This window comes from Peromyscus eremicus, unplaced genomic scaffold, assembly GCF_949786415.1.
Source record: "Peromyscus eremicus unplaced genomic scaffold, PerEre_H2_v1 PerEre#2#unplaced_71, whole genome shotgun sequence".
Classification (NCBI taxonomy): Eukaryota; Metazoa; Chordata; class Mammalia; order Rodentia; family Cricetidae; genus Peromyscus; species Peromyscus eremicus.
This window is the reverse complement of record NW_026734312.1, coordinates 518,967-543,127: the sequence shown is the minus strand read 5'-3', so window position 1 is coordinate 543,127 and position 24,161 is coordinate 518,967. Positions and strand designations below refer to the sequence as shown.

Below are 24,161 nucleotides of genomic sequence, written 5' to 3'. Positions count from 1 at the left end.
GACAGTATTCACATACAAACACACACGTAGAAGTTCACACACACGTAGAAGTTCACACACACATACACACAAAGAGGCACAGGAAAGCACACCACTCCACATACCACACCCCAACACACACACACACACACACACACACACACACACACACACACACACACATAAATACTTCCTGAACCTAGAATGGTCAGTGAGAGGACTGCTGCCTTGCATCACCTTTTCTGATGCATGTGGAGGTCGTGGGTCCTCTATGCTGTCTACAAGGCTCTTAGACTCAGCAAGGCTCTGCTACTCCGGCCTGCACTTACTTTTCCTTGAATGAACTTTATCCATCACAAAACCCCTGACCCCACAGGTTCCAAGTTCACCCATCACAGTGTCTTCACTAAACTTATCCTGGCTCCTCCACAGATGACCTTGATAGTCCAAGAGAAAGAAAGTGACCCATGGTCAACACCAGGAATTTTCAAAAGATAACAGTGCATACGATATGAATTCAGCCCAATGTCAGTCAGGAGGAGGCCAGTGAGATCACCTGAAGTGCTTTTCAGGAATGCAGCACTCTGCACAACTATGAAAGGGAATTTGTTCTGAGACACAGCCATGCACATGATATAGTCAGCAACATAATGTCAGCAAGGAGATGCACTGTGGGATTCTCTGTTGAGAAGTAAGAGACAAACCAGACATTTCCTATGGTGTTAGCTCTGGGCAGTGAAAGGAAAGAAGCCTACTGTTTATTTTGTAAATAGATTTATTGTTTCATTTTTGTTATTTATTAGAAAACACATTAGTATCAAAACAATAAAAGCAAATAAGCAGAAGAGAAAGCAAATATGTCCTTCCTCTTTCTGAGCAATTGAAACTTCTAAAATTGGATGACAAAAAAACAAGACAGAAGTTCTACTTTGGAGGTCTGGAGATCCAAAGAGTGCTGACCAGCCTGATTAGCCCAAAGAGAAAATTTCAGGTTCAGTGAAAGACCTGGGACCAAGGGAACAAGAGAGGGAGCAACAGATGACAACACGGAATTTCATTATGTAGTCTCTGAACACACCCACTAATGTACACATTTATACACACCTGCATAGGTCACACACAGAGCACAGAAATCAGAAGTTAACAGAAAAAAGTGAAGAGTGCATCTTGCTGAATAAACAGTTGGATTTAAAATATGCACATCAGGTGTTTCAACTGAGACCCAAAACACTGCTATACATCCCTTGGGGCCTAGAAAATTCCTAGCAGAGCACACAGCTTAGTCAGACTATGTTGAGGGTTTGGAGAAAATATTTTCTTGAGCTTCAAATGTGTCACTCTAACCCTCAGCCTGTCAAAGTCCTCCCACATCTTTGGTCATCCAGTCATCTCCAGACTGGAAGCTCCAGGATGGGAGAACAGTCAAGTATCATGCCCAGAAAAAGGACTGAGAAGGGGCTACTCAGACATCTGTCACATGAACCAAGAGCTTGGCAAAATGAAGAGAACACATTGGGATGCAGGAAGAAGGGAGAAGAACCCATGCCTCCCAAATCGTTGACAATGAGAACCACTCACTTGGCACTGGCACTGGGCTCTAGTCCTTGAAGGCTGCTTCCTCCCTGTGATCTCACATGACCCTTGCAAAGCAAATGAGCCACAGGCCACTGACATCATCAATGAAAGCATTGTGCTGTTCTCTAAGTAGCTCCCTGCATAGCAGCCCTCTGATCATAATGACATGTAGGTGTGTGATATGTGACTGACCCAGCTCTCTCAATGTACTGCAGCTTCTGGCAGAGCAGGAGGGTTTGCTTGCCAATTATCCAGATTCTTGCAAGAGGCTAACTCTCCAGAAAGACCTGGGAATGAGCACAGAAATCAACACTTGGATGGTATGTAGCTGGGAGTTTGGATGGATGGGTGGATGGTTATTTGGGTGTCTCTATGTTTGTGGTTGGAAGGTGGGCGCCTGCCCCTGCTGCCTCAGCTTACCTGCTGCTGCTCAGCAGAAGGGTCACAGATCATCTCATGGGCCTCCTTCAAGAGCCTCTTCAGCTCCTCACAGGACTCTTGCATTTCAATCTGCTCCTTCCACAGCAGTCCGTTCTTCAGTCTCAACACATGTACACTCTCCTTCCGCTGAGTCCAATCTCAGAGGACCTGGTTGTGGAGGTAACTGAACAAGCGCCAAAACATGGTGAGCCCCAGCCAGCCTCCTTTTCCCAAGTACCACCAGGGCTGAAAAGTCCCAGACTCCCAGACAGCCCAAGAATGGAGCTCTCAGTAGCCAAGCCAGCATCACTTAGATGCAGGCCAAATCTAGAAACTAAACAAATTCCAAAAAGATTCAAAGTACTTCTGAAAACCCTGATGCCAAAAGGGTTCCTGTCCCCCTGAGAACAGGGTGCAGCCCACTCCTGTATTTAACTGTCCATGATACTGGGAAAGCATCAGCAGGTAGAGGGCAAACACTCTCGGAAGGAGGGAAGAAGTCCCAACCAGAATCAATTCTCTCTATGGCTACCAAGGAAAGCAGCTCTGTGAAGCCCTGGTTAGAGCCCCAGAGGTACTAGGATACCTGACACTCCCTTCATGGTACAAAACATTTTTCTATCAAGGGTCTCCTGAGGATGGCAGCACAATGCTTGGAGGGACTCAGTGTCTTTTCACACTTAGCAAAACTGAGTCCAAGAGGCACAAGGCCAAGGACCACATGTCAGACTGCTTGCTAAGAGGCAGACAGGCAAGAATCAGAGCCCTCACTTTGGGTGAAAGAGAAAGATGGTAGAATCAGTCCCTCCCAAAATAAATCAGGCACATACCTGTAGGATACATTCTCCTCAATCAGCTGTTTGACCTTGTTCACACCATCACTGATTTCCATGGGCAATTTCTGCAAGTCCGACATCACCTGCTTATGCTCCTTTTTCAGCATCCCAAAAGAATTCAGCCTGTGGTAGGGCCTGGCCCCTGGAGGAAAGGACCTTATGAACACAGGCCACAAGGATCATATGGAATCCGGCTATGTTCTGGACTCCTCAGCCTCATGGATGCCACAGCCTGACACTTACACACTGGGACCTCCTGGTGCTAAATAAACTTCCTATCATGTCCTCAGGCCAGAAGAAAAGGTTGTCCAAGGGACTTATCCAGGACTGCACGAGCTCCCTCAGTAAAACTGGAGCTATAGATTACCTCTCCAAGAAGATCCCGGGAGTCTGTGTCACATATCTGGTGCCACGGAAAACCTATGGTGACATTTTTCCTGTCTTTACAACAGGGATTATCATGCCTGGCTGCCTATTGCTACACAGAGGACCAGAGAATACATTGAGTATTTCCAGGGAGGAGTCCCAAATTCAGGAAGGCTTTATAAACTCCACAGGGGATTCCAATGTTCCACCAAAGTGAGAACAGTGGCCAAGACCTGAGCTTCTCAAAGTGGAGCTCTCTAGTGTCATCAATGGCATCCCCTGGAAAATATGATAATGGCAAATCCTCAGGCCCTGCCACAGACCCTAGACACCTGGAGTGCACACACACAACCTCATGCCCTCTAACACACACACACACACACACACACACACACACACACACACACATGCACACACTCACACTACATATACTCAGAATGCACATGAAGTACAGAGAGTTTGCACTGTCTCAGAATATAAGGAGGAGCCAAGAAAACTATCAGGCTATTACTTCCTACACACACACACACACACACACACACACACACACACACACACACACCCACCACATACAATCAGGTTACCCATGAAATGCAGGTAGGTGGAATTGCCTCAGAGTATGAGGAGGATGACAAGGGAGAAGCAGTGATAAGCATCAGGCCTCCAGCCACAAACTGAGATGGATGAATGGGACCAGACCTGTCCAGCTGCTGGTCACAATCATCTGCTGGTCAAGTACAAAGACTCACCACAAACTCACAGAACCTAGCATCTCCCACAAGCCAATACCTGTCAAGGCCTCTTGAAATGCATGTTGAGAGCTCACACGCTACTGTCCCTATCCTTAGACTGTGATTCAGGCCACAGGCTCTGCTTTTCATTTGGATGAATAAGAAGAGCCTGTGTCCCCATCTCACATGTACCCAGGTTCCAAATTCTATGCACTCAGGAAAATAATTTTAGCCACCAGGACACCCTGCAGGTTCAGCCTCCTGTTCCTCAAGAAAGCTTAGCTACACACTGTGACATTAAGATGGTCAGCAGAGAAGTGCACATAATGACTACCTGTTCTGCAAATCCTTGTCTGTATAACTGGCCAGGATTCCATGCAGTTCAATTTGCTCATATGTTATACTCTGTAGGTGAAGGGTGAGTTTCTCCAACTTTGTCATCTGCTGCTCCTGCTCAGTGGATGTGGAGGTTTGGGTTGATGTCTTCCCAGTAGTCCCTGCAGGAAGATAAAGCAAAGTGAACTTGTACACCTGAATGGCATAGGGCCAGGAGAATCTATGATAGTCCCAAGAGGAAGCCCCGGGAAGAGGAAAAGCTAGGGACCCACTGAGGGCCCCAAAGAGTAGGGCAGCTATCCTCAAATTGGTTCCATGAGCCATGTATCTGTCCTCAACCACCATGGCTAGGCGTGTGTCTCCCTCTCTAATGCAGTCCACCAGCCCTTGAAGACATAAGATAGCCCAACTATGTAGATTTGGAGGACAATGTAACCTCATATCTGATGTGGTGCAGGAAAGTCCTATTGTCCCTAGAGCTTAGCAGTACTAAGTCCTCATCACCTGTGTCCAGGTGCATGGCTAAGAGAGTTTCCCTCTCTTCTCATTGGCATTAGATTCCCATGGAAACTGAGGGAATCCACTAGGATGAAGTGCAGCAACACCCTACCCAGAGAAGGACACCTAATTAGTTACCACTTTGCTCCTGCTATCCCTCCTTTCCACTCAAAATGAGATTAAGGATCCTCCAGAAAAGTCACTGCAGGCTTGGCTCTCCCAAACTAACCATCAGAAATTGTTGACTCTGGCCCCGCTTTTAGGGCACTCAGAGAAGCAGGATAAGCCCATTGCTTCCCAGAAGTTCCCAGATGCTAAGCCCCAGTACTGGAAGGCCCAGCTCAAGCTGCACCTCCTCCATGAAGCTCCCAACTTCTTTTCATGACTCACTGTTCCCTCTGCAGAACCATTTATTTCTCCATGTTTTACACTGAGACTGAAGCCCAGCTTCCTTCTGCCTCTCTCAGGTCCCCCCATGTTCTCCATTCTCTCTCCCAAGCAGCCTTCTCAGTCTTGTTGACATGTCTATGGGCAGTGAAAGAATACCCCACAGGCACCTGGTGTTCCCACAACATTGGGAACATTCAAGGGAATGCCAAGAACTCCCCAGAGTATAATAGCTTGTCATGAGAAGGAACTATTGGGTTCAGCAGCAGTAGCCCTCACCAACCTACAAACTACATCTTCTGCAATTTACTGGAAGCCATACTGCCCTTCCCAGGAGCCTTCTAAAAAACGTATGGGAAGACCTTCATCACCTCCTCATTACAAACCCAGGGATCTCTCTTTGCTTCACTAGAAATTTATTCACTATTTCATATTCAGGAAGTTGAAAACTCACTTCCAAACACATTCCAGGAAATGGCTCATCCAACACGTTAAACCTCTAGTCAATAAAAAAAAAAGGTTTCTAGGTAATTAAGTAAGGATGGTGGGGAGAGGAAAGTTCAGTCCCCTGAAGGCAACAAGCACCTTGTGGAGGATGCACAAGGCTGTTAGTGTGGTGGGAGATTGGAGGTGTCTTGTCTTATCAGAACAAAGATAAGTCCCATAGTTGATGAAAATTATTTCTAACTTCAGGAGAATTCATTCCAGCCATTGTAGATACCAAAAGTGTGATTAAGTAGTGACATGTCTGGCTGGAGATATAAGAACCAGAGTTCCCCAGGGGAACTATGTCATATTAACCATCATGAACTCTTGATCTGGGTCTGCTCGTTAGGAAACCAGAGAAGCTGGATAGGCCTATTGCTTCTCAGAAGCTGCCAGTTCCTGATTGACCCTGGAAGGCTCAAGCCCATCACATCCAGAAAGCTCCCCAGACCCTTTCCTGAACTCACAGCCTCTTCCCCAGGACCATTGATTTCTCCATTCTTTCCAGTGAGACCTAGAGCCAGCTTCCTTCTGCCTTGCTCTGGTATCTCCACAAAGTCCATTCTCTTTCTCAAGTAGATGCCTAAGTCTTGACAACATGTCTATAGGAAAACTGTATAGACACTGAACGAATATCCTAAAGGCACTTGGTGTTGCTACAACACTATTGACATCACAGGGGATTCCAAGAGCTTTGCTCTCCAGGATACAATAGAATTTCCAGAGAAGGGACTCCTGATGTCACAAGGAACAGCCTTTGCCTCCTGGCTAATAAATTCTCCCTGAACTGAACAGAAGCTGAGATTTCTTTTCCAGGAGTCTCTCCTGTGATACAGGTGAAGCCATTCAGTACCTCCTCCTTCTAAAGCTGGGAATTTTTCTCTGCTTCCCTAGAATCTTTTCACTACTTTACCCATGGAGAGTTGAACACTCACTTTATAAGTATTGCCCAAGAACGGACGTTCCTCTCCTTAACAACCATACTCAATAATATGAGAAATAAAGTATGTCAAGGAATTAGATTAGGATGTTTTGGAGGAGCAGGGTTGAGTTCTCTGAAGTGAGCAAGCACCTGAGGAATGCTAAGGTTAAGAGAAGATGGTCATGGAGAATTTGTAAGTAAGCTGAGACGGTTATGAGACCCAAACTCTTCTAGAATGTCCTCTCTTTGTGCCTGGTGTATTATCAGGCCTCTGGAGTAACAGAAGTTATAAAAATGATTCTCTGTATTAAAAGGGGATTTGTTAGAATAGCTTACAGCCTGTGCTCTAGCTAATCGAACAATGGCTGGAAATGAATGGGAAGTCCAAGAATCTAGTAGTTTCTCAGTTCTTAGAATGAGTTTCTCAGCTGTCTGCGATATTATGCTGTAATCTTAAAGAAGTAGGCTCTAATATCAGTGAAGGAATGGATGTGCTAACAAGGAGAGAGCAAGCAGGGAAAGAGTAAAAGCTTCCTTTTTCCATGTCCTTCTATAGGCTTCCAGCAGAAGGAATGGTTCAGATTACATCTGGATTAAAGATCTGAATTAGAGGTGTGACTTCATTCCTCAAAGTTCCACAGTAAAGTAGTTCAAATTAAGCAGAAATAGACGACAGGTTATATTTTCAGGTTATATTATTTTCAGGTTCCCTCTATTTTCAGGTTATATTATTCCCAGATATCATCATGTTGACATCTAAAAATAGACATCAAAGGCTTAGTCCTATCTACTAACATTCTTGAGCAAATGGCTCCATCAGACATTGAAAAGAAGGAGTGGCAATAATCACCAGGTATATGGGAATGAGCTGTAGATCTCATGGTCATGATGAATCTCAGTGGCTGTGCTATGGCCATGCATGGCTAAAATAGAATGAAATACCAGTCTGTGGTTTCTTGAGAAAGAGGGGAGCAGCTAGAAACCCAGTACTTTAAGAATCTGGTCTTCCTCTATAACTGAAGATTTGAAATTCAAATAATTATGTTTTGTTTGATAGTAACTCTGGTTTTAAAAAAAAGTATCCTTAGGTAAAAAATGGGTGCTCTTTAAAGAAAAAGAAGAAAGGCCTAAAACAACAGCACATTGGATCTGTCATAAAGAGGAAGGTGTCTCAGACCATGTGAATTTTGACTTGAACTTCTCCAGACCATGTATTGCTTACTCCATACATCCTGTGATGGGAAAAAAACTCCTTCCTAAAACAGGAAGGACTGTGATGACTACTGTGTGGTCTTCATTGTCATCAACAGCTAGATGCCGCCTACTGCTTTCAAAGCAAAAAGGGTCCATTTAGATTTGAAATTTCTCTAGAGTCATACAAGTGGGACTTCAGGCAACAGCACCAGGACACAAATCCTACTCCAGAGTTGACACCACCATGATGAGCATGGGCACTGCAGTGTGTGTCACCAAGAATACTGGCATGCGACAATGTGCCTGGTGTTGCTTCAGAAACTTGCAACATGTATAATTCAGAAAATGGGATGGAGCCTTCCCCCAAATCAAGCACAATTGACTCCTCCATTTCTTTAGAATATAATCTCTGGCATGCAGATGACTGATTCAGGCTTGTTTTGGGACCTAGCCTCTGTAGTAAGGGGCAGGGGCTCTGATGGGAACTTTTCCACCACAACACTTCAAGGATGGTCAAAGCTGCTGACAGCCAACATCTACTCCAAATGTCCCTGCTACAGTATCAAGCACCATGGCTGGGTATGTGTCTCCCTCCCTAATGCAGTCCCCTGACTCTGGAAGGCATAAGCTACCCCAGCCATGTAGATTTGAAGGACAGTGTGAGCTCATATGTAAGTAAGTACTGTTGTGCCTAGAACTTAGCAGCACCAAGTTCTGATCATACTTCCCCAGGACCAAAGCATCTGAATGTCTGAGGTTGTGGTAGATGGCCAGGGGAGTTTCCCTCCCTTCTTCTTTTTTCAGGCTTTTTTTCAGATTTATTAATTTATTATGTATACAGTATTCTGCCTGCATGTGTCCCCGCAGGCCAGAAGAGAGCACCAGTTCTCATTACAAGTGGTTGTGAGCCACCATGTGGTTGCTGGGAATAGAACTCGGGACCTCTAGAAGAGCAGTCAGTGCTCTTAAGCACTGAGCCATCTCTCCAGCCCATAAGAAATCTCTCTCTCTCTCTCTCTCTCTTTCTCTCTCTCTCTCTCTCTCTCTCTCTCTCTCTCTCTCTCTCTCTCTCTCTCTCTCTTTCTCTCTCTCTCTTTGGTTTTTCAAGACAGGGTTTCTCTGTGTAGCTTTGCACCTTTCCTGGAACTCACTTGGTAGCCCAGCCTGGCCTCCAACTCACAGAGATCCACCTGGCTCTGCCTCCGGAGTGCTGGGATTAAAGGCGTGCGCCACCACCGCCTAGCATTTTCCCTCCCCTCTTATTGGTGTCAGATTCCCATGGAAACTGTAGGAATCCACTAGGATGAAGTGAAGCAACACCTTACCCGAGGGAGACAGCTCATAAGTCCATCTGTTCCTCCTGGCCCTCTTTGCCAGTCTGAATGAAATGAAGGAGTTCCCAGAAAGGCAGCTGCAGCCTGAATACTTCATGGCTCTCCTAAACTCACCATCAGAGACTCTTGAATCTAGGTTTGTTCTTAAGAAGCCCAGAGAAGCAGAATAGCCCCATTGTTTCCCAGAAGCTCCCAGATGCTGAGGCCCATACTGGAAGGCCCAGCTTAACTTCACCTCCTCCATGAAGCTCCCAATCCCCTTCTCAGGACTCACTGTGCCTTCCCCAAAACGATTTATTTCTCCAGGCTCTACACTAAGACCAAAGGCAAGCTTCCTTCTGCCTCCTCTCTGGTCTCTCCATGTCATCTATTCTCTCTCCCAATCAGCCAGCTCAATCTTGCCAACATGTCTATGGACACTGAACGAATACCCCACAGGCATGTGGTGTTGCCACAACACTGGTAACATCACAGAGAATATCAAAGGCTCTACAGGATAAGATAGAATTTGTAGAGGAAGAACTACTAGGGTCACCTCCACAGACCTCACCTACCTACTAACCAGCTCTTCTGCAATGCACAAAAAGCCATGTTGACCTTCTCAGGAGCCTTTCCAGAAACATAAGGAAAGAACTTCAGTACATCGTCTTTACAAAGCCAGGAATCTCTCTCTCTGTTTCATTAGAATATTTTTACTACTTCAAGTAGGGGAATTAGAAGTCTGTATTCCAAATACATCTGGCAAAATGGCTCATCACTTCTTCAATCTCTAAATAATAACATGAGATATAAAGGTTGCTAGGGTATTAGGTTAGGATGGTGGGGAGGAAAGATCAGTCTTCAGATGTAAACAAGCACATTGTGGAGAATCCCCAAGGCTGTTACAGTATGTGAGTGTGGTGGGAGATTGTGGGTGTCCTGTCAGAACAAGGATAAATTGCATAATCCATGAGGAAAATTACCCCGAATCATCATCAGAATACATTCTAGCCCTCTTAAAATACCATAACCTTATCAACTTGTGACATGTCTGCCTGGGGATACTAAGAACCAGAGTTCCCCAGAGGAGCCCTCAGACACAAGAGCAAACATTCCCACAAGTGTAGGGCTCCATTCCCACACTGGTGTTTGAGGAAAGGTGAATGGCTAGTGAGAGGCTACACACAGACATGCAAAGGCATTCACAGAAAATCAAATGTGTCATAGTCCTGGGGATAGTATGTAGTGTGTCGCTGCAGAGGTGCTAACGCTGGAGTTACACAAGAGCCAGATTGCTTGACTGGAGCTTCCTGTGACAATGTGCATGCCCTTAGGAAAAGTGACACAGCCAGCTTTAATTACAACATCCATCGGAGCATCAGAGAGGCTGGCAAAGGGCACAAGAGGACAGGTTATTAGGGGTCCTTTACCATAGACCTTTCCCAGAGCCCCACTTCACACTTTTCAATTTACTGACAGTCCTGAAATGAAGAACTAGCACCCTGTTTGGTCTGGATTGAAAATTCACCAGAAGTCTAGACTGTGGCTTCCAAAGCATACTTGGTGGAACCCAGAAGAAATGAGTGATGTGGGAAAACTGTGTCCTTTTAGATGTTATATCACACTGATAAGTCATGCTAGATAAGGTGAGCTATCTCAGTAATACCCAATTGTAGAAGTCAAGGTACAGCACCTGCCCTACACACTACCTCATCTCAGTTAATCCTCACACACTGAAGCATACACAGAAAGTGACTGACAGATGAGTCTTTGCCCAGGCAGGCTCTGAAAGCCCAGACTTGAGTCTCCCCTCTGTGGATGTCAGTTTCCCATCTCTCTATAGGGAGGTGGATGTCTTAGAAGTCAGTTGGTCTCCTCTGTCTCCCTGCACAAGAGGACCCAGTGGACAACCTCTTAAGGCTTACTCACACTGTAGAGGATGCACCTTGGCTGCAGAGCCCTCAGCCATGTGCTTTCAGATGCATGGAGATAATTGCTACTGTTATAATAACTTGGGTAGTGTAGGAATGCCTAAGACCCTTGCTCTAGGCTTCAGAGTCTCATGTTAATGGAAAAGCCATGCAGGGGCACAACATAGTCATCAGAGTCACAAAGCCATCCTCAATGACAGTCCAGGACACCCAGAGCTGGCAGGAAGGGGACAGTCTTAGTCCAGGTCCACTGAATCTAACAGCTCTCAGGCTGAACTGGAGACCTGTGTGCCATCAACATCTGGTAATTCAGAAACCTCAGGGGTCATTGGAAGACAGCAGCACTTAGGGGTTCCTGCCCTGCTAGTGGCTGTGATGTCAAGTATGAGGACCTCAGGGTTTTCTAGGGTACTCTCCTTTCCCTGTTATCACTGGCACATAACTAAAGGACTCCTGTGGTTGTAAAACACAGTCATGCTACAGAAATCTCATTAATTCCTCTGTGCCTCCTTCCAAGAAGTTCCCAGTTCTTGAGCCCTCACTCTGGAAAGCTGAAGCCCACCACATCCAGAAAGCTCCCCAGCCCCTTCCCAAAACTCACTGTGTCTTCCCCATTTTTCCATGTTTTCCAGGGAGACCTAGGACCAGCTTCCTTCTGCCTCACTCTGGTCTCTCCTGGCAGTCCATTCCCTCTGCCAAACAGACCTCTGAATCTGAAAAGCATGTCTAGAGGCCAAGCTTGTGGTCACTGAACAAATGACCTCAAGGCAGTCAGTGTTGCTACAACACTAGTGACATCACTGGGGATTCCAAGAGCTGTCCAGGATACAATAGAATGCCCAGCAAAGGGTCTGCTGATGTCATGGGGCAAAGCCTTTGCCTCTTTGCTAATTAGTTCTCCATGAACTGACCAGAAGCTGTGGTTTCCTTTTTAGGAGTCTCTCTTTTGGACACAGGGGAAGTCACTCAGTATCTCCTCCTTCTAAAGCTAGAGATTTCTCAGTTCTTCATAAGAATTTTTTTCAGTAACTCACTTATATGAATTTGAAGCTTCACTTTATAAATACTGCCTAAAATTAGCACTTACCCTCCTCATATCCATACTCAATAACATAAAAAATAAAGCATGCCAAGGAATTTGGTCATGATCATTGAGGAGGAGGATTGAGTTCTCTGGAGAGAGCAAGCACCTGGGGAAGGCTGCAGTTAAGGGAAGGTGACTATTGGGAATTTTGTAAGTAAGCTGAGACTGTTATGAGACCCTAACTGCTCTAGCATGTCCTCTCTACAAGCCTGGTGTCTTAGCCAGCATCCTCCAGAAGTAATACAATGATTCTCTATGGAAAGGGTATTTGTTAGAATGGCTTATAGGCAGTGCTCTATCTAATCTAACAATATCTGGCTGTGAATGGAAAGTTCAAGAATCCAGTAGATGTGCACTCCACAAGACTAAATTTCTCAGCAGGTCTGCAGTATATGCTGGAATCTTAAAGAAGTAGGCTTTAATGCCAGTTGAAGAATGGATGTGCTAACAAGGCCACTCAAGAAATGGTTGTGCTAACAACCCCAGAGCAAGCAGAGAAAGTGTAAGAGCTTCATTCTTCCAAGCCTTTCCAACAAGAGGAGTTGTCCAGATTACATCTGAATTAAAGCTGTGACTTCCTCCCTCAAAGATCCAAACTAGAATTAGATCTTCATACTTCAAAAGAAGAAGACCTCTCCCACAGGTGTGCCCTCTGTATTTTGTCGTTTGTTAATCCAGATACAGTCACATTGACAACCAAGAATAGCCATCACAGTCTTATTTCCCTCTTCACTAATACTCATGAGAAAAAGGCTTACTTAGAGAGTGAAAGGAAGGAGTGACAATAATCAAAATCACATCTGAGTCACCTGTAGATCTCATAGTCATGATGACTTTTAGTGGCCTTTTTTTGCTTGGCTATAATAGGATGAAATACCAGTCTTGGCTTTCGTGGGTAGGAGGGGATTAACTAGAAACCCAGACACAAAACAATCTGGTCTCTCTCTATAATTGTAGATTTGAAATTCAAATAATTATCTTATGGCTGGTAGTAACTGTGGTGAAAAAGGGTCCAAGAGATAGAAAATGGGTTCTCTTTAAAGAAAAAAGAAGAAAACAAACAGACTGTACCTTTCAGAAAGATTGGGGTGTCAGGAAGAGCCACATGAATTTGCACTTGAACTCCTCCAGAACACATCTTGCTCACTCCATTCATTCTCAGAAAAAAAAACTCCTGTTTAAATTGGAAGACCCAGGAAAGCCTTCTGTGGGGTCTTCATTGTAAACATCAGTCATAAACCTTCTGTTGCTTTAAGAGCAAAATGGATTATTAAGACTTGAAGTTTCTCTGATGTTCAAAGAGGCAGGATTTGGAGACAGCAGCAATAGGAAACAAATCATACTCCAGAGTGAAGTCATGTTACAGAGCTCACCACTGACACTAGCATGATGAGTGTGGGCACTGCAGTGTGTGTCACCAAGAATAATGACAATAGACAATGTGCCTGGTGCTGCTTTAGAAGCTTTCAACATCCATGGCTCTCAAAATGGGATCCAGCCTTCCCAAAATCATCAAGCAGAATGGACTTCTCCATTTCTCTAGAACATAAGCTCTGGCATGCAGCTGATGATTCAGGCTTGTATTTGGGACCTAGCTTCTGTAGTCAGGGGTAGGGTTTCTGATAAGAACTCCTCCACCAAAACAATGGAAGGATGGTCAAAGGTGCTGTCAGCCAACAGCCACTCCCCATGTCCACCTGCAGCCTCCAGAAGAGGCTTCAATAGTGAAATTTACTAACTTTTCCTTTCGAGCTTGGGTTTATTGTTACTCATTATTTGACTTATTTCATTTCTGACATAAATCCTTTTAAATCATCCTTCTTACAGCTGAAATTTCCCTGTGGACATAGAATCCTATTCATGGAGGGTCAATGTTCTTTGCAGTAAGCTGAAGTTTGTTTTCCCCTTCTGACTTGCTGTGATGGCTAATCTTGGCTGTCTAATTGACACATAGTTGAGGATTTGACTCCATCAAACTGGCTTGCAGGCATGATTCTTTGGCATTTTCTTGTTGGTAACCAATGGGGGATGGCACAGCCCTCTGTGGGTAGTGCATTCCTAGGCAGGTGAACCTGAACCTCAGAGGAAAGCTAGCTGAGCAGCAGAGTAAACAGCATTCTCTGTGGTTTCAAGCCCCTGCCTTTGGATCTTGCCTTGGCTTCCCTTGATGATGGACTGCAACCTGTGAGATGAATAAACCCTTCACTTTCCCAATTTGGCTCTTTGGACTTTTATCCCAACAATAGAAAGCTAACTAGAACACTTGCCATATTCTCAGGGCATGCCCTCACAGCCCATCCTTCTCCTTCCAGCCTGTAGCCCCTTTTTTCAACATTTACAAACTTTAGGGACACTGCAATCTGTTGCAATATCTACTCTACCAATCACACCCACTGCTTACATATCTCCATTAAAGTGGTTTTTTTATTTCTTTTTATCTCACATGTCATATTTCTCTCTAATATGACATTTTCCCTACTTTACTCTTTTAAAATTATCTCTGGATGTTCCTGCCTGTTCCATTTTAAAATTATACTTTGTCCAATAATAGAACATTTATGGTCACATTATGAAGTTGCACAGAAATGGGTGATGTATTGTATTCACATTTTCTAATTCAGTATCTATTGTATTAGTATTATTAATTTAGCAAAATTGACCTTTTATATTACCTACTTATCCACAAAAGCTTTAAAACTTCCAGTCATTTAAGTCTTTAGCGTCTTTCAGAACATCAGCTTTGAAGGTCTTGCATGTATTTAGGATTGCTCTTGGGTACTTCATAGCACTTTTTATTAATAGCATTTTTTTAAAGTGTGCTTATATAAAATGTCTTGTCATGTATTTTAAGCCTTTTGTGAGTGGAACTGTTTCCCTGATTTCTTTGTCAGTATGTTTGTGGTTGGTGTACAGGAAGGCCACTGACTTTTGTGTTAATTTTACAGTCTTTCACTTTTATGAATCTATTGGTCAAACTTAAGGGATTTCTGATAAATTTTTAGTTTTATTTGTTTAGAATCATGTCATCTGCAAATAAGGACATTTTGACTTCTCCCTTTCCCATTGTATCCCCTTTATCTCCTCCACTTGTCTTATTGCTCCTGCTAAGAGTTAAAGATCTATATTGAATAGGAGTTGAAGGAGTGAATATCCTTTTCTTCTTCCTCCTTTTTGGAATTGCTCTGCATTTTTCTCTATTTAGTATGATGATGCTGTGGGCTTGTTGTATAATTGCTTTATTATGTTGAAACATATCCTCTATATCCCTAGATTCTCCAGGACTTTTATCATTGACGAAAGCTGGGTTTTACAAAGGCTTTTTTTCAGAGGGTCATATTGTTTTTGTCCTTTACTCATTTTATGTGGTGTTATAAATATGTTGATTTGTGTATGTTGAACTATCCTTGCATGTTTGAGGTGAAGACAACTTGACCACAGTGGATGATTTTTTAAATGTAATCCTGAACTTTATTTGCAAGTATTTTATTGAGAATTTGTGTTTATATGTTCATCAGGATAATAGGCCTATAATTATATCTATCTATCTGTCTATCTATTATCTATCCATCCACCCACCCACTCACCCATCCATCCATCCATCCATCCATCCATCCACCACCAGGTCATCATCTCTCACCACCAGGTTATCCTTGGGTCAAAAAAGAATTTGGAAGAGCTGCCGTTTTACTCCTCTTTACATGCTGAGCCATTTCCTAAGGCCCTGACTTGCATTTTTATCTTATTTTAATTTTCCCCCTTTTAAATGTTTATTTCATTTTTTATGTATACGAGTATTTTTCCTGCAGGTATGTTTGAGCACTGCATGTGTTCCTGGTGCCTGAGGAGGCTGAAAGAGTGTGTTTGGGCCTCTGTATGGTTTCTGGGAACTGAACCCTCATCCTCCACAATAGCAGCCAGTGCTCTTAACTGCTGATACAACTCTCAAACCCACTTTTTCTTTGTTTGTTTGTTTTTGGAGATTGTGTCTCACTATGAGGTTCTGGCTATCCTGGACTCAGTAGACAAACAGGCCTCAAACTCACAGACATCTACCTGCCTCTGCCTTCTGAGTACAGGATCAAAGGCATGGGCCACCATGTCCTGCTTCTGACTTGCATGTTTAAAGTGCTTACTGTACAGTGGGTCCTGTGCTAGCATTGAGGATGAGCACTAGACAACAAATCAAACCTCACACTGCTTCCACCTCCCTGGGAGACAGACAGCAAGCAAAGTGAAACACACCCAGGTTAGATGGAGGCTCCAGTGTCAGAAGAGCTGAAGATGGTAATATCAGCTACAGCCCACAATGACACCAGTGCTGGGAGGCTTTGGTATTATTACAGTTATGGTCATGGGGCTCAAGACTATTCTACACCCTCCACAGATCACCTCCTGCCCTCAGGTCCAGGCTGCCATATCATCCAGACAGCAGACAAGTGGCAGCCCGAACCATTGTGGGAAGTTGTGGGGTGGGGACGCCTCCACAGACCTGTGAGCTTTTCTTCTGCATTTGGTGTGCAGCACAACCTCAGTTTCTCAGGCTCCCAGTCCAGCCAGCACCAACAGCCTAGGGATCTGGAATTGCCCATGTTGCTAGAGAGACCTACTTCATGCATGCTACCGCCAAGCTCATCCTTCTTGGATTTATCCTGTTTCAAATATTCCTCTTCCTTCTGCTCCATTTCAGTGAACTTACCCCCCTGGGCGCCCCCAACCTGCTGTGCCTCTGTGGTGCCCCTTCAGCAACCAGATGCATGGCCTCCCATGACAATAAGTCTTTGCCTTGGGCCAGGGTCAAGCATCTCATCAAATGCCTCCCCAACTAGACCCAGAAATTAGAGGCTATGGTTGCATCCTACTGACTACCACAGCAGACAGCAGAGATGTCATGCAAGGTGCTGCCCCCTGCTAAATCTCTCTTGACCTGCATGTCCTGACCTAACTTTGGTTTCCAGCTGCCTTCCTGTCTGTCCCGTCTGCCCATGATCAAGGCGCTGCCCAGAGATGCAGAATTTATGGGAGCAAGACAGCTGTTGCAGAGCTCAGGCTCCTCAACAGTGTTGATTCCTCCAGCCTGGACCCAGGTCTCAGCCACCCCATCTTCACCCACCTCTCCATCTCCAAGGACTGAGGCAAGGGAGCGCCCTCTATAGGATGGGAGAGATGCTGCAGGCAGCACTGGGCCAGGATGGCACAAAGAAGGCCAACTTGCAGGCCTTGGACACAAACACTCTTGGGAGAGGCCCAACCCCTCCCCTTTCGGTTTTCTCCTTCAGTATTATTATTATTATCATCATCTTCATCATCATTAATATCAGCAGCAGTAGCAGTAGTAATTACAAAGTTTTGTTATTGTGCACATAAAAGCCAACAAATCTTTTGTCTATTTTTTTTTTGTTTTTTTTTTTTCCGAGACAGGGTTTCTCTGTGTAGCTTTGCACCTTTTTCTGGAACTCACTTGGTAGCCCAGGCTGGCCTCCAACTCACAGTGATCCGCCTGGCTCTGCCTCCCGAGTGCTGGGATTAAAGGCGTGCGCCACGGCCCAACAAACCTTTTGTATGGATGAACAAAATTTCCACGACAGGGCAGCTGTGATGCAAGAAGAAGAAAAGAGACCAAACACTTGCTCAGGTCTCAGATGAGATTGAAACAATGTTAGAAAAATCATTCGAACACCAGCAGCTACCAAGCACCTTCCGGTTTTGCTGTGGTGCTTTGTGTTTTCCTTTTGTTTTGCTTTTTTAGTCAGAGTTTTTCTGTGTAGGCCTGACTATCACCAACATGGCTCTGAAGACCAAGATTGTCGTGAATACACAGACATCTATCTGTCTGCCTCCCAAGTGCTAGGAATGAAGGCATGTGTCACCACCCCGGTATTGAAAGGAAATCATACAATCTTGAATCTCTGGAAGTAGTTTGAGGAGCATTTTGAGTTTTTCTTAGAATGTAGAATGGTTGTAGGCCATCAGAAATTAAAGAGATAAAAGAACAACCACATACTTTGCAGTATGGCTCACATGTGGCATGATTTTCTACTTCCAGCTTTGTAAACCAGCAAGAAAAAAATGGTTGCTGAATCGACCAGATCTACTGTGACATTGAGTATAAAGACATGTAGCAACAATGGGGAAATCATCTCAGTGCCTTCATAGGGCCGGAACTTGCCTTAAATCTTCCTCAACCAGAAAAGATTTTCATTAGTGCTTGATATAATTGGAATGCCAAAGGGGTTCACCTGTATAAATGGAAAATTTTTTTTACCATTTTTTATATAACTCTGCATGTTATGAAGAGGCCATCTCCTGGTGCTGAAATGGTCTGTAGTACATGAATAAGTCTTGTTGAATGACAGTCCAGAGTTGTCCTGTCATCTTTCAATGTAAAATGATAGGAGTGTCTCTAAGGCTTTACTGGATGGTGCATGAATGAGCAGTCACTTAGTGTGTATGTAGGTACAGTTGGAGCACCCTGTGTGGAGTCTGCACTACTTTGAATGAAGTAGGATTTGAATGTAACAAGGTAAGTCAGTTAAAGTTAACATACTTTGTGGAATCAGTTGACTACAAATTGTGACTCTACTCAAGGTATTGTTAATATTTGGTGGTTTTCCCCCACTGAAATTTTCTTTTAAAAAGTTATCCAAATGATAAATCAGCATACCAAAATATCACTAATTGAAATGGAGACAGTGAATATATATGTAAATCTAGTAAACCAAAATGGCAGTGGTTTACATACTTTGTAAACATATCATGACACTGATATAAAAGTAACCATATTTCTGCAGTTCAACACATTTAAGCCCAGACCAATACAAGATTTGGACTAGCAAGTTTTACCTGGTATAGGCAGCGTGCAAAGTGTAAACTGATGGACTAAGACAGACACTGTCAGTTCTTCTCCACTGAACTCTAACAAGGCATCAAATGTTTGTCTTCATTAAAGATTACAGCAAGACAGGCCAAGTTGACAAGGACACAGGACGATTGTAAGGATGGTTCCTCGCTCTGGGAAAAGAGAAAGTTCACTTGTATTGGTGGAGCAGCTGGTCCTGGATTTTCTCTGTCAACTGTATTCTGCTTACAGAAATCAGCGAATTTATCTGTTCAAGAAATTATGTCTAGATATAGATTTCTTTGTTTTTGAAATATCCTTTTGTTATATAGCCCTAAGTAGTCTGGAATTTGCTATGTAGAATAGGCTGTCCTTGAACTCTCAACTTGCCACCTGCTTCTGCCTTGCTACTGCTAACATTAAAGTCATGGACCTCCACACAGAAGTTGAGGAAAATATTTCTTGATTGACTTCATCGTTTCTGTTTTCCAACTGGTGTATGGAATGGTGAAGTAACTAGAGGTCTGTACTGTGGTCTCTTCTGTCTAAATACTAGAGGGAGATGCAAAAAGTGTTATAAATATAGGGGTTTCCTTTTTATTGTCTTATGATAAATTGCATAATGAAGAGGAAATAATGACTCAGAGAACTATAAAAATGTATCTAAGGTTGACAAATCTCCAATCAAATTCATGTGTCCATAGTGGTTTAAGTTCATCTATAACTAGGACCTTTGAGATCATTCACCATGACCACGTTAAGTACTTTTAACAAGTATATACACTTCCATGTGTTTATTTTAGGAGTAATCTGTCTTATTTTTTTTTTGTTTGTTTTATAACCATTTTAGGCTATATTATTTAGGCAAGTTTTGTATTTTTTTTAAACTTTAGGTAGCATATGAAATGAGCAAATGTGGTATTTGATGCCAAAATAGGATCCTGAATTCTGATTTTGACTGAGTTGTGAAGACTGACAAAAATCTAGAGACATTATGTAAAGGCAGAGGAGAATGATCATCTACCAAGTAGCATTGAGTCAGTTTGTAAAACTCCCACTTGATTTTACTGTTGTGCATGCTTGTGTGTGAATGATTTCCCTGTATATATGTCTGTGTACCCTGTGCAAGCCTAGTATTCACTGAGGACAGAAGAAAGAACTGGATCCCCTAGGACTGGAGTTTTAGACAGATATGAGCCCCCTGCTGGGTTTCAGGAACCAAATTCAAGGAATCTTAAATACCAAGTGATCTCTCTAAGACCCAAGAACACACCTCTTCAATTTAGCTAGTAGAATGGGTTTTTGGGTAACCTATGTGAGTCAGCCTTGTGGAAATTTTACCAACTGTTTTTGTGACATAAATGGATGGGTAGCCCCATTTCAGAGCTTTGAATGAATTCTTGAGGCTTTGTTCACAATATTCCTACTCAAAGTAGATGATGTTACTGGAGGTTTAACAGAGGTTTAACAGTCATGGAAAAGGAGTGAGAAGCCAGAAGGCATCTGCAGAATCCATACTTGCAGCTCAGCAGCTGGTGGCACACTTTGTTCATGCATTTTGAGTTCACCTTCACTCTTGCTATCCCAGGATCCCAATGAAAGGCTATGGGAAAGGGTAAATGGACTGCAGAAGGGAGAGGTTCCTTTCCTTCTAGAAGCCCTTCATTGTCACATTCTCTCAATCTGGCTGTTCAACAACCAGGTCATGCAGACTGGAGAGGACACATTTGACCTTTTCTGTATATGTCTTCCCATCATGCTGGAAATGAATGTGTTAGGTAACAAAGTGCAGATTTTTTAAAGCCAGTTGGTCATATCTGCTTTTGAGATTTATGAAACCATGGGTCTTTAACTCAAGTAGAAATGAAGCAGAGGTTAAAAAATGTTAGTGGTCTCTAATGATAAAATTGAAAGGAATACACAGATATTTGTGGACTAAAATCAAGACCATGGCATTGACAAGTGATAAAATGAATGAAAGTGTAACATTCCCTTTTTATGAAAAATAATACATCTCAAATTGTCCTTAAAGGCTCAAGAATAGAGTAAATACCGACTCCAGGAACCAGAGGTCACATTGGAGTACTCTGGTCACAGAAACACTTCAACTGTTGCTTCTGACACTGTTTCCACTTCCACATGTGTTGCTGTTGCTCCTGCTTCTGCTGTTTCTGCTTCTCATGCTTCTGCTTCCTCTCCAGATGCTCCAGTCTCTGCTGAAGCTCCTTATGATGCATTTGTTTACAGCTGTTGTTACTGCTGCTGTAGCACGGTAAATGAACCCTCTCTACAAAGACACAGTGGGCATACTCACAGCTAGGATTCTGTTATTAAGGGGAAAGGAGAAAAGAATAAGTAAGACTGTGATATGTGTTGAAATAGGTAATCATGTTTGACTTAGAAAACAAATTCTCTTTTGGGCTAACATTCATGATGAACATATTTTATTGTGATGGGTTTATACTCAAGGCCATAGGTAGGCATTCCTCAGTATCAAAATCATTTAAATTGTTGGATCCCATTTCTACTTACATGGAAAGCAGTGTTATACAAATACAATCATCACATCTGGCAAATGTGAGTGAAGCCCATTGCCTTGGCCTGTGGTTAGAGGAATTCATCCACACAGAAGTCAGACTGCTGTTCCTCACCAAGAACCCACTTGCCTCCACTTCCACTCACAGTACCTGCCAGTGTCTCCTGACACAGATAGATCTGGCTCCTATTTCATCTCTGACTTGAACTTGGATTTTCTGTCAATGTCCCTGCAGGGAAGTGACACTAAACACCAGCATCTTCCTGTTCTTGAATCTTTTTTGTCTGGCTTTTCTTTTCTTTTTTTAAAGTGTTTTTCTAAAGACATTCTTTTATTCCTTTTACATGCCAACCATAGATCCCTGTCTCATCCCTCCTTCTGCTTCTCCCCCAGGTTTTCCCTCGACCCACATTCCCCATTCCCTCCTGCAAAAGTGTCAGGGCTCCTCCCATGGGGAGTCAGCAGAGCCCGGTACATTCAGTTGAGGCAGTACTAAGCCCCTCCCCCATGCAGCAAGGCTGAACAAGGCTTTTCTTATATTTCCTTCCATTTTCCTTATATACCATGCTCTCAGCTTCTCCCACTTGGTCCTACTCGCTTAAGTTCCTTCGATCTTCCCCTACAGTCCAGAAAATTTGCTTTTTGTCCTCTAACTACTATACGTCTATATGTGTGCCTGTCTCATTTCTTGTAATTTATGTATCCTTCAATTCCAGTAGGTGTTTGTCTACTTACCACTGTAACCTCATTAGTTAGGTAATGGGCTAACATGCAGTAAGTGACTACTCACAGTCTATTTATTGAATGAGTAAATGAAGTTTACCCCAAGTGTTGTTTTAAAGATTAGACTAATTTTCACTTTAAAAGTTGGATATAGATCAATCCTCAGAATTTTTTTTACAAATCATAATCATTAAAAATTCTGACAATCTTTTTTAAATATTCAATATACATAAACTTTTAATAATGAAAAGAATGAAAGCAAAACATATAATCAAAGCAATTAATTATGTTAATTTTGTAGATACAAGTCAATATCAGCATACAATATCATTTTACAGTAATATTTATACAATCATAAAGTATAATGTGTCATATTATGTTAGAATAGTAATTGCCAAATTTCTGTTATTGATATAATTGTCTATAATGTTGTGAATTAAACATGTGAATAATTGATATAGTATGTAAAAATGAACATACTATTTAATCTTAACCAGTAATAAGTCACCAGAAAGGTATGACATGTGTGGGGGACACATAATATTTCCAATAGGCAACACTACTCTGTCATTCTCCAGGGACTGAAATATGAGTAGAGAGGAAATGACAAAGTTTTTGTGGAAGAGAATGTCCCAGAGACTCTTGTCATGGCCCCGAGGACCTCCTTATTCCTCAGGCTGTAGATGATGGGGTTGAGCATAGGGGTGAGGATAGTGTAGAAGACAGCCACAATCTTATCTTCTGTGGGGGAACGGAGACTCCTGGGACTAACGTAAGTGTAGACAAAAGGTGCATAGTAAAATGTCACCACAGTTAAGTGAGTTGAACATGTAGTGAAGGCCTTTTTCTTTCCTTCTTTTGAGCACATATGGAAGACAGCAAAAAGGACCCATCCACAGGAAGCTGTGATGCCAAGGAAAGGAAGTAGAAGAAACAGGCTTGTACTCACAAATACCATGTACTCATAAACCCAAGTGTCCATATAGGCCAGGGGCAACATGGCAGGGACATCCCAGAAGAAATGGTTAATGGACCTAGAATGGCAGTAAGGAATGTGAAGGAGATAGACTGTGTGTGATAAGGAGTTAATGGAGCCCAGTGTCCAAGATCCTATGATCATCTCCAGAAACATCATTTTGCTCATGGGAATAGGATAATGAAGAGCGTGACAGATGGCCACAAAATGGTGATAGGCCATGGAGGCCAGGAACAAGCCCTCAGAACCTGCCAAGTTCAGAAAGAAAAAGGATTGCACTCTACAGCCCAGTAAGGTAATGCTTTTCTGGCCAGAGAGGAAGTTGAATGCCAGCTTGGGAACAGTGGTAGAGATATGCATCAGGTTCATGAGAGAGAGCTGACTGAGCAGAAAGTACATGGGGGTGTGGAGTTTGGGATCCACACAAATGAGATGGATCATTGCTGAGTTGCCAAGCAAGGCCACAGAGAATATGGAGATGATGAGCAGCAAAAGCAGTAGGCCTGTGTGATTTTGTGGTAATAATCCTAACAAAATGAAATCACGTGAGCTCTGAATCCATTTCTCCATGAAAATGTATTGCTTTCTCTTTCTTCAAAAGTGACCTGAAAGTAAAATGCACTTATATAAAGTAGAACAGGAGAATAAAGAGGAACTGGCTTGGAATGAATGCTTGCACTGAATTGTTCTTACAACCAGCACCATACTTCTGTTGAATTTATTTTGAAATCTGAACTAAATGTTTCTTTCCCCTTGCCTCTGGCCAAGTTCTCAGTTCAGAGAAACCTGTATGTTCATTTTATTTTATTTTTTAACAAATATTTTTTATTTTATAATTAATTTAATTTTACATATCAGCCACGGATTCCCCTGTCCTCCCTTCTCCCAACCCCCAGGCTTCCCCCCACCCAATCCACCCCCTATTAACACCTCTTCCAAGGCAAGTTTTCCTCTGGGGAGTCAGCCCAGCCTGGTAGATTCAGGTGAGGAAGGTCCAGGCCCCTCCTCCCTACACCAAGGCTGAGCACAGTGT

The 24,161-nt window shown here is 43.1% G+C and overlaps 1 protein-coding gene and 1 long non-coding RNA gene across 5 annotated transcripts in view; one reads left to right on the top strand and one right to left on the bottom strand.

Moving 5' to 3' along the window:
* Window positions 1-24,161, top strand: part of LOC131901313 (uncharacterized) — a 126,155-nt gene that overhangs the window by 92,865 nt on the left and 9,129 nt on the right. The gene's annotated exons all lie outside the window — the stretch shown is intronic.
* LOC131901307 (olfactory receptor 2L13-like) lies at window positions 22,700-23,905 on the bottom strand. Its single transcript, XM_059252506.1, has one exon. It carries the CDS (start codon window positions 23,696-23,698, stop codon window positions 22,712-22,714), a length of 987 nt encoding a protein of 328 aa, XP_059108489.1. The 5' UTR covers window positions 23,699-23,905; the 3' UTR covers window positions 22,700-22,711.